The sequence below is a fragment of the Scyliorhinus torazame genome, chromosome 4, assembly GCF_047496885.1.
Source record: "Scyliorhinus torazame isolate Kashiwa2021f chromosome 4, sScyTor2.1, whole genome shotgun sequence".
In the NCBI taxonomy this organism is placed as follows: domain Eukaryota; kingdom Metazoa; phylum Chordata; class Chondrichthyes; order Carcharhiniformes; family Scyliorhinidae; genus Scyliorhinus; species Scyliorhinus torazame.
In genome coordinates, this window is record NC_092710.1 from 333,323,749 (window position 1) to 333,336,749 (window position 13,001).

Genomic DNA, 13,001 nt, shown 5'->3' on the forward strand with positions numbered 1-13,001 from the left:
GTGCCTTGCCTCTCACGTAAACAGCGCTATACAAGTGGTTATCGTGGCTATTATTTTACAGCAAGTAAGGTCTAGACCACCTTAACTTGCAAGCAGCCACTGAATACAGAAAACCACATTCAAGACTTATTCGTCCTCTTGACACAGCCGAACGCAGTGAATGTGTGGAGAATGTAGCAGCTTGCTAGTTCTCTTCACAGACAATGCAGCAGGACTGTGGAATTGCAGTACGAGTAGACTAGTCATAGCAAGCTGCGTTCTCTGGAGGTTAATCAGTCAACCGGTTGAGTGCTTAAAAACAATCCAGCAGCTTTTGGTGTAATTTCCTTCTCCCCCTGGCACTTGCCCAATGATCAATTCACAATTCACCACAAGGTTCCAATGGAATAGACAAGGGTCCCAAGTCCTGAAGCACCGTACCTTGTGTATCTGCTCCCATCCCGGACACTCACCGCCTTGGTTTTCCCATTAGCCTCCTGATTTTGCCCCACTCGACTCTGGTCAACTTCCTGGTTTTTAGATTTGGGAAGGACTCCTTCAGGCACACACAGAAATCATTATCCCCCTCGAAAAGCGGCCTAGGAAACAGAATACATCAAATCTTACACATGTGGGGTGGGGAGGGCAAAAAACATGGAGTTTGCGGAATTAAATATCAGGAAAGTTAAATAAAAACTTACTTGTCAATATTTGAGTAAAACCACTCGTAGATGCACCACTTGTGCGCCTTGGGAAGTTTTAGCAGGTTACGCAGGCGTAAGCCGATCTTCTGGGCAGCCTTCTTGTCGGGCGTTGCCAAGGCTGCAGAAAGTTTCTGACGAGAGATTGTATTTTATTGAAATTGGAAGGAAAAGCCCACAATAATTAAAAAATATATATCATGTATCAGAAAGATGGAAGTTGAATGTTTTATGAAGTTCAAATGAACAAACAGCAAAATGTTTTAAATCTTTTTTTTTTAAAAGGAAGGGTTTCGGTTGCACTTGACCTTTCACCCATGTGACGAGAGTTCTAGATCAGCCTGGAGTAAAGGAAAGAGGCAGCAAGAGGCACATGTTACACTTTTGGAGAATCTTGGCCCCATTTCCAGTAGACAAGAGCCCAGAGGGCAAAGTACTCCTGATTGCTGACCTTGAGGCTGTGGGACGATTGCTATAAAGGAAACTACAAAACGTCACTTTTGTTGAAGGGCTGTTACCGCGGTGCTGCATCATACTCAGGCAACTTTAGCTTTTATCTGAGCCTGGCCAGGGCCAGGACCCAGTCCTAGCTTGGCCTGCTGCGGAATGGAGAAAATCAAACTCAAGGTTCCTCCCAGAAACATTTCCAGAACATGGTACTCTGAAAACAGAACAACACTCAAAATCTATTACCATCAGCCCTCTTCATGGTTTTGGTACAACACTCTTCCCCATCCATTGTACCATTTTGACAGTATTCTGTTGCTTTGTCTGGTTGTAGTTAGGCGTCTCTGGAGTGGTGTCAAGCAGATTGATGCACTGTCAATTACCACAAAGACGAGAGTAGTGGAATAATCGAGGCTTTATTGAGCAAAGATGTTGTGCCTCCTGTAGCTGGAACCAGAATGGCTGCAGCACCGGCGAACACACACATTTATACGCCGCCTACTGGGCGGAGCCAGCAGGCAGGGATTTACCCATGTACCTCTACTGTACGGGCCATACCGTAATACTACTAGTGGTGACTACCACATTCACCCCCTGTTAGAAAAAAAAAAAAAAAGAGTCCGGTGGGGGTGGTGAAAAACATTACAAGTTCAGTCTGTCGGGGGCCTTGACCCTCCTCTGCGATCGCCTCAGTACTGGTGGTGATTTGGGCGCCGACTTGGTCACCTGTGACTCAAGGAGCGTGTTGTCCTCGTCTTCGGCACCCCTGAGTGGAACCAGTGGGAGGACGGATCCTACTGGGGTGGGGGCTGCGGTGAGGTTCGCTGGAGGGAGGGTGAGTGGCGCAGGGGTGAATGAGGCAACCGGGGGGGGGGGGGGCGCGGTGTCAGGTCGGGGGTGGGGATCCAGCGGGTGCCAGGTCCCGGAGGGAGATTGTGTCCTGGTGCCCGTCGGGGTGTGCCACGTAGGCGTACAGCAGGTTCGCATGTAGGAGGTAGGCTTTTTCGACCAAGGGGTCCGACTTATGGGTCCGCACATGCTTGCGAAGGGGGACAGGTCCAGGAACTGTCAGCCATGTTGGGAGCGAGACCCCGAAGGTGGAATCCTGGGGAAGGCAAACACACGTTCGTGAGGGGTCTCGTTCGTCGTGGTGCAGAGGAGCGATCGGATGGAGTGGAGTGCGTCGGGGAGGACCTCCTGCCAGCGGGAGACCGGGAGATTTTTAGACCGCAGGGCCAGCAGGACGGCCTTCCAGACTGTCACGTTCTCCCTCTCCACCTGCCCATTTCCCCGGGGATTGTAGCTGGTGGTCCTGCTCAAGGCAATGCCCTTGCTGAGCAGGAACTGACGCAGCTCATTGCTCATAAAGGAGTATCCCCGATCGCTGTGGATGTAGCTGGGGAAACCGAACAGAGTGAAGATGCTGTGGAGGGCTTTAATTACCGTGGCAGAAGTCATATCGGGGCATGGGATGGCGAAAGGGAACCGCGAGTACTCATCAATCACGTTCAGAAAGTACGTGTTGCGGTCGGTGGAGGGGCCCTTTGAAGTCCATGCTGAGGCGCTCAAAGGGGCGGGAGGCCTTCACCAGGTGCGCTCGATCTGGCCGGTAGAAGTGCGGCTTGCACTCTGCGCAGACCTGGCAGTCTCTGGTGACGGTCCTGACCTCCTCAATGGAGGAGGGCAGGTTGCGGGCCTTGATGAAATGGAAGAACCGGGTGACCCCCGAGTGGCAGAGGTCATAGTGGAGAGCCCGGAGTCGGTCCACTTGTGCGCTGGCACATGTATCACGGGATAGGGCATCCGGGAGCGCATTGAGCTTTCCCGGGTGATACAAGATCTCAGTTATAGGTGGAGAGCTCGATCCTCCACCTCAAAATCTTGTCGCTTTTGATCTTGTCCCGCTGTGTATTATTAAACATAAAGGCAACCGACTGTTGGTCAGTGAGGAGAGTGAATCTCCTGCCGGCCAGGTAATGCCTCCAATGTCTCACAGTTTCCACAATGGCTTGGGCCTCCTTTTCGACAGAGGAGTGACGAATTTTGGAGGCATGGAGGGTGCAGGAAAAGAAGGCCACGGGCCTGCCCGCCTGGTTGAGGGTGGCGGCCAGACCTATGTCCGATGCATCGCTCTCGACCCGAAAGGAGAGTGGCCTTGGCGATGTCTGCCTTAATGCGGTTGAAGGCCTGGGGGCCTCAGTCGTCAGGGGAAAAACTGTGGACTAAATGAGTGGACGGGCCTTGTCCGCATAATTAGGGACCCACTAGGCATAGTAGGAGAAAACCCCCAGGTATCGTTTCAGGGCCTTGGGAGTTCCATGAGGGGTGCATGCGGTCGGGGTCGGGCCCTAGGACCATTTTCCACGACATAGCCAAGGATGGCTAAGTGGTTGGTGCGGAACACACATTTCTCCTTATTGTACGTGAGGCTAAGGAGTTTGGGGTCTGGAGGAATTTTTGGAGGTTTGCGTCGTGGTCCTGCTGATCGTGGCCGCAGATGGTGACGTTATCTAGGTAAGGGAAAGTGACCTGCAGTCCGTACCGGTCAACCATTCGGTCCATCTCTCGCTGGAAGACCGAGACCCCATTAGTGACGCTGAAGGGAACCCTAAGGAAGTGATAGAGGCGGTCGTCTGCTTCAAACGCAGTGTATTGGCGGTCCTCCGGCTGGATGGGGAGCTGGTGGTAGGCGGACTTCAGGTCCACTGTGGAAAAGACCCGATACTGCGCAATCTGATTGACCATGTCAGATATGCGTGGGAGGGGGTATGCGTCGAGCTGCGTGTACCGACTGATGGTCTGACTGTAGTCAATGACCATCCTGTGCTTCGCCCCAGTCTTTACTACTATCACTTGAGCTCTCCAGGGGCTGTTGCTGGCCTCAATGACCCCTTCCTGCAGAAGCCATTGGACCTCCGACCTGATGAAGGTCCTGTCCTGGGCACTGTACCGTCTGCTCCTGGTGGCGACGGGTTTGCAATCCGGGGTGAGATTCGCAAACAGGGCAGGTGGATCGACCTTAAGGGTCGTGAGGCCGCATACGGTGAGGGGGGTAGGGGTCCGCCAAATTTTAAGGTTAAGCTTTGGAGATGGCACTGGAAGTCCAGGCCGAGTAACAGGGCAGCGCAGAGGTGGGGGAGGACGTAGAGCTGGAAGTTGTTCAACCTCTACGTCTTGGACGGTGAGGGCCGCGATGCAGTACCCCTGGATTTCCATGGAATGGGATCCGGCGGCCAGGGAGATTTTCTGGGTGACGGGGTGTACCGCGAGGGAGCAGCGCCTTACCGTAGTGGGGTGGATGAAGCTCTCTGTGCTCCCGAAGTAAAAAAGGCAGGTCGTCTCGTGCCCATCGATCTTCACTGTCGTTGTTGCGGTCGCGAAGTTGCGGGGCCGGGACTGATCCCGGGTGATCGGGGCGAGCTGCGGCAGATGCTTGGAGGTCCCGAGCTGGTCAGTGGTGGTGGAGTTAGCAGCTGACGATGAACGGCCAGACGAGCAGGGGTCCTTGGGCGCCGTCCAAAATGGCGCCGAAGATGGCGGCGCCCACAGCGGGCGGCATCAAAGATGGCGGCGCCCACGTGGCTTGTGAAGAGGAAAATGGCGGCGCCCCTGGGGGTTGTAGGAACATCGGGCTTGGAAACAGCGGCAACCGACCGGGCCTGGCAAACAGAAACAAAGTGTCCCTTCTTCCCACATCCGTTGCAGGTCGCACGCCACGCCGGGCAGCGCTGCCTGGGGTGTTTGTTCTGCCTGCAAAAATAGCACTTGGGCCCCCCAGGGTTGGCTGGCTGCCATGCGGCGCAGGCTTGCGGTGAGCTGGAATCGGCAGCTGGTGGGGCCCACGAGGGTGCCGTGCGGTTGGGGGCATATGATTGGACGTTACGGGTGGCCACTTCTAACGAGTTAGAAGCTGCCTAATTCCCGCAAGATCAAGCATACCCCCTTCCAGTAGCCGCTGGCGGACATACGCAGACTTCATGCCCGTTACGTAAGCGTCTCATTAAACGTTTGGTGTGCTGGACTGCCGAAACTGCCTGGCAGTCACAGTTCCTACCCAGGTTGTTCAGGGCACGCCAGAAATCGTCCAGATACTCCCTGGGGAGTTGCTGTCTCGTGGACAGGAGGTGCCTGGCGTATACTTGATTGACTGGTCGAATGTAATGTCCCTTCAGGAGCTCCATCGCTTCGGAATAAGTGGGCGCATCCCGGATGAGAGGAAAAATGTCAGGGCTCACTCGTGAATATAGGACTTGGAGCTTCTGCGAGTCCGAGGGTTCCGCAGTGGATGTTCGGAGGTAGCTTTCGAAGCAGGCTAGCCAGTGGTCAAAGGCGGACGTGGCGTTGGCTGCTTGAGGGCTCAGCTGCAGACGATCAGGCTTGATGTGGAGATCCATAGTTTTTAAAACTCTTTGCTCAATAAATTGATGCACCGTCAATTACCACAAAGATGAGAGTAGTGGAATAATCGAGGCTTTATTGAGCAAAGATGCCTTCTGTAGCTGGAACCAGAATGGCTGCAGCACCACATTATTACACTGCCTACTGGGCGGAGCCAGCAGGCAGGGATTTACCCATGTAGCTCTACTATACGGGCCATACCGTAATACATATAATACTGCTAGTGGTGACTATCACATTGATGAGATACACTTCCCATACAATGAGGTGGGGGTTGATGCAGGATTAACAAGGCACTTCAGTCTGCTCCGACTTACCTCTTAGCTGCTGACACGAGAAGCACTGGCAAAGGCCTGAATGAAAGCCAGCCACCCTATCCTCTCAGCCAGGGATGGTGCAAGCAGTAGAGAAACTCTTACGCTGTGAACTTTTATTTGTCACTTTTATTTAAAAATCCTCATGCCAGGTAGTCAGTCACAAAATGTGGTTTTCTTCAAAGTAAGGGAGATCGTACCTGAGGTTGCATGGCAACTCTCTGGTTCCTTTTCGGAGACTTGGTATTCTGCAGCTGCCTCTCCTCCTCTTCACTCAAGAATCGACTCCTTTTCGTGCTTCTTGTTGGCTGAATGAATTGAACATTTTACAAAAATGTCAGATCCCAAACACCTTGCAACACAGAGACAAGAACAGATTTCTATCAATTGCTGGAATTGCCCTTTATTGATAGAGTGCAATATACAGAATCTCAACAATTTCTCTCTCATAGCCCACTGAATCACAGTGCCAACAACCTTGTTGGGGATATGGTTCCTATGGCTTCCAGGAACATGGTAATTTTTCAATGGATGAGCCAAGAGAAAAAGTGAGGACCTGCTTTCAACTGTACAGGGCCTCACAGGCAGACCTGATCCGGTTCCCTGACCTGGTGTTTATACATGCAAACTCTTCTGGATAGTGACGTGTGTCAAGAAACTGAGCCAATTTTCAAATAGAGAGTTCTCAAAGCCATTTTGGATTAGACCGAGGATTGGACCTGGAGCTGCCTGGTTCTCACTGGGTAATGTACTCTGCTGAGATTTTACATCAGGTCATCATTCAACTCATATTCATTACAGCAGCTAGAGAGAGATTTTACTCAATCCGCCTGGAATATAAGGACAGAGGAATCAAGCAGGCCTCATTCTGGTGGTGGAAGGAGGCGAGAGTTAATGGGGTGGCAGTATGCGCACATACAATGGAAGAAATCTAGGAGTGGAGTGAATGCAGGATACCCAAAGTTTCAGAGGGGTCTGGGAGGAGCTGGAGGAGGTACAAGAAATTAACTGCCCTCACTTTGGCTTGCACTGTTTTACTTTGCAAATCCATATCAATAGAGCATCCTTGAGCACTTTTAACCATTTCCCAGCCAGCAACTACTAAAATTGGGTTGGCTGCCCACAGTTCCCCCCCCCCCCTTATTCTTTCAAGGGAAGTGGGTGCCGCTGGCAAGGCCAGCATTTGCTGTCCATCCCCAATTGCCCTGGAACTGAGTGGCATTTTAAGAGTGAACCACATTGCTGTGGGTCTGGAGTCACATGTAGGCCAGACCGGGTAAGGAAAGCAGATTTCCTTCCCCAAGGACATTAGTGAACCAGATGGATTTTTAAAAAATGTTTAATTTTTTTTTTTTTTTACGGCAATCGACAATGGTTTCATGATCATTAGACTTTTAATTCCATATTTTTATTGAATTCAAATTTCACTATCTGCTGTGCTGGGATTCAATCCCGGTTACCAGAGCATTACCCCGAGTGTCTGGATTTGGATTTATCATGTGTACCGAGGTACAGTGAAAAGTATTATTCTGCATACCGTCCAGACAGATCATTCCATACATAAAAACAGGACATACGATAGATACACAATGTAAACACATAAACACAGGCATCGGTTGAAGCATACAGGAGTGTAGGGCAGCACGGTAGCACAGTGATTAGCACTGCAGCTTCAAAGCTCCAGGTTCGCAGGTTCGATTCCTGGCTGTGTCACTGTCTGTGTGGCGTCTGCACGTTCTCCCCGTGTCAGCGTGGGTTTCCTCCGGGTGCTCCAGTTTCCTCCCACAAGTCCCGAAAGACGTGCTGTTAGGTAATTTGCCTTGTATGCCTTGGCATCGCAAGTGTACATCTAAATATTTCTGAAATGTAGGGTTTCTGCCTCCATCAGCCTCAGGCAATGAGTTCCCAACACCCTCTGGGTGAAAAAGCTTTTCCTCACATCCCCTCTAAACCTCCTGCCCCTTACCTTAAATCTCTGCCCCATGGTCATTGATCCCTCCACCAAGGGGAAAGGTTTCTTCCTGTCTACTCTATCTATGCCCTCATAATTTTATATATCTCAATCATGTCCCCCCTCAGTCTCCTCTGCTCCCTGTCTATCCAATCTCTTTTCATACCTAACTCTCCAGCCCAGGCCACACCCTGGTAAACCTCCTCTGCACCCATCCCAGTGCTATCACATCCCTCCTATAATGTGGATTCCAGAACTATACACAATACTCTAGCTGTGGCCTAACCAACGTTTTATACAGTTCCAGCATTAAGACCTGCTAGCTTAAAGGATTGGTGTACATGTATACCAAGGTCCCTCTGATCTCGGTGCTTCTCAGGATCCTTGATTTGATTGATTTATTGTCACATATACCGAAGTTCAATGAAAGGTATTTTTCTGCGGCCAAGGAGACGTACACAGTAGACAAAAAAGAAAATAGTAGATAGTTACAGTGAATGCAAAAAAGTATACATTACATCTACAAATAAGTAATTATTTATAGTATGGAACAAGGGCAAAATAACAAAGCAATTACAACATAAGCAAGAGCAGGAGAGGGTGTCGTGAATAGTGTTCTTACAGGGAACAGATCAGTCCGAGGGGCAGTCGTTGAGGAGTCTTGTAGCTGAGGGGAAGAAGCTGTTCCTATGTCTGGATGTGCGAGTCTTCAGACTTCTGTACCTTCTGCCTGATGGGAGGGTCTGGAAGAGGGCAATGCCTGGGAGTGAGGGGTCTCTGATAATGCTGTCTGCCTTCCTGAGGCAGCGGGAGGTGCAGACAGATCAATGTGAGGGTGGCAAGCTTGTGTGATGCGTAGGGCTGAGTTCACCACACTGCAGTTTCTTGCGGTCTTGGGCCGAGCAGTTGCCATACCAGGCTGTGATGCAGCCGGATAGGATGCTCTCTATGGTTTGAGAGAGTCGATGCTGGCATGCCAAATTTCTTTTTTTTTTATAAATGTTTTATTGAAAATTTTTTCCCAAACAACAATTTTTCCCCTCTTACAAAGCAAACGCAACAATAACAATACAGAAATTTTAAACAATACACAAGTAACAAAACCCCTTTATCTTTGACCTAAACTAAACCCCCCCCCCCTCCCCCCCCCCCCCCCCTCCCCCTGGGTTGCTGCTGCTGGTCATCTGTCTTCCCTCTAACGTTCCCCTAGGTAGTCGAGAAATGGCTGCCACCGCCTGGTGAACCCTTGAGCCGATCCCCTCAGGGCAAACTTTATCTGCTCCAGTTTAATGAACCCCGCCATATCATTTACCCAGGCCTCCAGTCCGGGGGGTTTCGCCTCCTTCCACATGAGTAGGATCCTGCGCCGGGCTACTAGGGACGCAAAGGCCACAACGTCGGCCTCTTTCGCCTCCTGCACTCCCGGCTCTTCCGCAACTCCAAATAGAGCTAACCCCCAGCCTGGTTTGACCCGGGCCTTCACCACCCGCGAAATCACTCCCGTCACTCCCTTCCAATACCCTTCCAGTGCCGGGCACGCCCAAAACATATGTGCGTGGTTTGCCGGGCTCCCGCCACACCTCCCACATTTGTCCTCCACTCCAAAGAACCTGCTCAATCTTGCTCCCGTTATGTGTGCTCTATGTAGCACCTTAAATTGAATCAGGCTAAGCCTGGCGCATGAGGAAGAGGAATTTACCCTGCTTAGGGCATCAGCCCACATACCCTCCTCTATCTCCTCCCCTAGTTCTTCTTCCCACTTTCCTTTTAGTTCGCCCACCGACTCCTCCCCCTCTTCCCTCATCTCTCGGTAAATCTCTGACACCTTGCCCTCTCCGACCCACACCCCTGAAAGCACCCTGTCCTGTATCCCCTGTGTCGGGAGCAATGGAAATTCCCTCACCTGTTGTCTAGTAAATGCCCTCACCTGCATATATCTCAAGAAATTTCCCCGGGGCAACTTATACTTTTCCTCCAATGCTCCCAAGCTCGCAAAAGTCCCATCTATAAATAAATCTCCCACCCTCCTAATTCCCAGCTGGAACCAGCTCTGAAATCCTCCATCCATTCTTCCTGGGGCGAACCTATGGTTGTTCCTGATTGGGGACCCCACCAGGGCTCCCCGCACCCCTCTCTGTCGCCTCCACTGTCCCCAGATATTCAATGTTGCCGCCACCACCGGGTTCGTGGTAAACTTTTTAGGTGAGATCGGTAGCGGCGCCGTCACCAGCGCCTCTAAACTCGTCCCTTTACAGGACTTTCTCTCCAGTCTTTCCCACGCCGCTCCCTCACCCTCCATCATCCATTTACGTATCATTGCCACATTGGCGGCCCAATAGTAATCGCCCAAGTTCGGTAGTGCCAATCCTCCTCTGTCCCTACTACGCTGAAGGAACCCCCTCCTTACTCTCGGAACTTTCCCTGCCCACACGAAGCTCGTGATGCTCCTGTCTATTTTATTAAAAAAGGTCTTAGTGATTAGTATAGGGAGACATTGAAATACAAATAAGAACCTCGGGAGGACCATCATCTTAATTGCTTGCACCCTGCCCGCCAGCGACAGAGGCTGCATGTCCCACCTCTTGAAGTCCTCCTCCATTTGTTCTACCAACCGTGTCAGATTAAGTCTGTGCAAGGTTCCCCAGCTCCTAGCGATCTGAATCCCCAGGTATCGGAAGTTTCTTTCCACTTTCCTTAGAGGCAAGCCTTCTATCTCTCTACTCTGGTCCCCTGGATGTATCACAAATAATTCACTCTTCCCCATGTTTAGCCTATACCCCGAGAAATCCCCGAACCCCCTCAAAATTCGCATAACCTCTATCATTCCCCCCGCTGGGTCCGACACGTATAACAATAGGTCATCCGCATATAACGAGACTCGGTGTTCTTCTCCCCCTCTAATCACCCCTCTCCATTTCCTGGAGTCTCTCAACGCCATGGCCAGAGGTTCAATTGCCAACGCGAACAACAATGGAGACAGCGGGCATCCCTGTCTTGTTCCCCTATATAGTCGGAAATACTCCGATCTATGTCGACCTGTAACTACGCTTGCCGTTGGAGCCCCATAAAGAAGTCTAACCCAGCTAATAAACCCGTTCCCAAACCCAAACCTCCTTAACACTTCCCATAAATACTCCCACTCCACCCTATCAAATGCCTTCTCTGCGTCCATTGCCGCCACTATCTCTGCCTCCCCCTCCACTGGGGGCATCATTATCACCCCTAATAGTCGTCGCACGTTAACATTCAGTTGTCTCCCTTTTACGAACCCTGTCTGGTCTTCGTGCACCACCCCCGGGACACAGTCCTCTATCCTCGATGCCAGTACCTTTGCCAACAATTTGGCGTCCACGTTCAACAATGAAATGGGTCTATAGGACCCGCACTGCAACGGATCTTTATCCCTCTTCAAAATTAACGATATCGTCGCCTCCGACATCGTCGGGGGTAGAGTACCCCCTTTCCTGGCCTCATTGAACGTCCTCACCATCAACGGGGCCAACAAGTCCACATATTTTCTGTAATACTCCACCGGGAACCCGTCTGGTCCTGGGGCCTTCCCTGCTTGCATGCTTCCCAGTCCCTTAATAACCTCGTCCACCCCAATCGGTGCCCCCAGGCCTACCACCCCCCGCTCCTCCACTTTCGGGAACCTCAATTGGTCCAGGAACTGCCGCATCCCCTCCCCTCCCTCTGGGGGTTGAGACCTATACAGTTCCTCATAGAAGGTCTTGAACACCTCATTTATCTTTCCTGCCCTTCGCACCGTGTCTCCCCTTTCGTCTCTAATTCCTCCTATTTCCCTCGCTGCTGCCCTCTTTCGCAATTGATGAGCCAACAGGCGACTCGCCTTTTCCCCATATTCATACCTCCTCCCCTGTGCCTTCCTCCACAGTACCTCCGCCTTTCTGGTGGTCAGAAGGTCAAATTCCGTCTGGAGTCGTCTCCTCTCCCTGTACAATTCCTCCTCCGGGGTCTCTGCAAATTCCCTATCCACGCTTAAAATCTCCCCCAGTAATCTTTCCCTTTCCTTGGCCTCTGTTTTCCTTTTGTGGGCCCCAATGGAGATCAGCTCTCCTCTGACCACCGCTTTTAGTGCTTCCCATACCACTCCCACAGGGACCTCGCCGTCGTCATTGACCTCCAGGTATCTCTCAATACACCCCCGCACTCTTGCACACACTCCCTCATCCGCCATCAGTCCCACATCTAATCGCCAGAGTGTTCTCTGCTCCCTTTCCTCTCCTAATTCCAGGTCCACCCAATGTGGGGCATGATCCGAAACCGCTATGGCTGAGTACTCAGCTTCTTCCACCCTAGAGATCAACGACCTTCCCAAAACAAAAAAATCTATCCGGGAGTACACTTTATGGACATGGGAGAAGAAGGAATACTCCCTAGCCCTAGGTCTAAGAAATCGCCATGGATCCACTCCCCCCATTTGGTCCATAAACCCCTTAAGTACCTTGGCCGCTGCCGGCCTTCTTCCGGTCCTTGAGCTGGATCTATCTAGCCCCGGGTCCAGCACCGTATTAAAGTCCCCTCCTAAAATCAAGTTTCCTACCTCCAGGTCCGGTATACGCCCCAGCATCCGTCTCATAAATCCCGCATCGTCCCAGTTTGGGGCATACACGTTAACCAACACGACCTCCATTCCCTCCAGCCTGCCACTCACCATTACATATCTACCTCCGCTATCTGCTACGATGTTCTTTGCTTCAAATGCGACCTGTTTCCCCACCAAAATGGCCACCCCTCTATTCTTTGCGTCCAGTCCTGAGTGGAACACCTGTCCCACCCATCCTTTCCTTAGCCTAACTTGGTCCGCCACCTTTAGGTGCGTCTCTTGGAGCATAACCACGTCTGCCCTTAGTCCTTTCAAATGCGCGAGCACTCGGGCCCTTTTTATCGGTCCGTTCAGGCCTCTCACGTTCCACGTGATCAGCCTCACTAGGGGGCTACCTGCCCCCCTCCCGTGTCGACTAGCCATTACCTTCTCTAGGCCAGTCCCATATCCCGCCTCCGCGCTCCCGCTCGCTCCTCCAGCGTCGCACACCATCCCCGCCCACCCACTCTTTAGCCATTTCCTTTTGGATTTCCGCAGCAGCAACCCAGTTGTCCCCCCCCCCCTTCTCCCTCCCTCCTCCCCTCCCCGCTAGATCTCTTTCTAGCTTGATTGCTCCCCCCATATTACTTCCGTAAGTCAGCTGA

At 51.7% G+C, this 13,001-nt stretch overlaps 1 protein-coding gene across 1 annotated transcript in view; it reads right to left on the reverse strand.

The window, feature by feature from the left end:
- Nucleotides 1-13,001, reverse strand: part of lin9 (lin-9 DREAM MuvB core complex component) — a 119,340-nt gene that overhangs the window by 90,079 nt on the left and 16,260 nt on the right. The window contains exons 2-4 of the mRNA XM_072500221.1: nt 6,040-6,147; nt 681-814; nt 453-578 (exon numbers count right to left, since the gene is read on the reverse strand). Of these exons, the coding sequence (XP_072356322.1) occupies nt 453-578; nt 681-814; nt 6,040-6,051 (272 nt within the window). The 5' untranslated portion in view covers nt 6,052-6,147. The remainder of the gene's footprint in view (nt 1-452; nt 579-680; nt 815-6,039; nt 6,148-13,001) is intronic.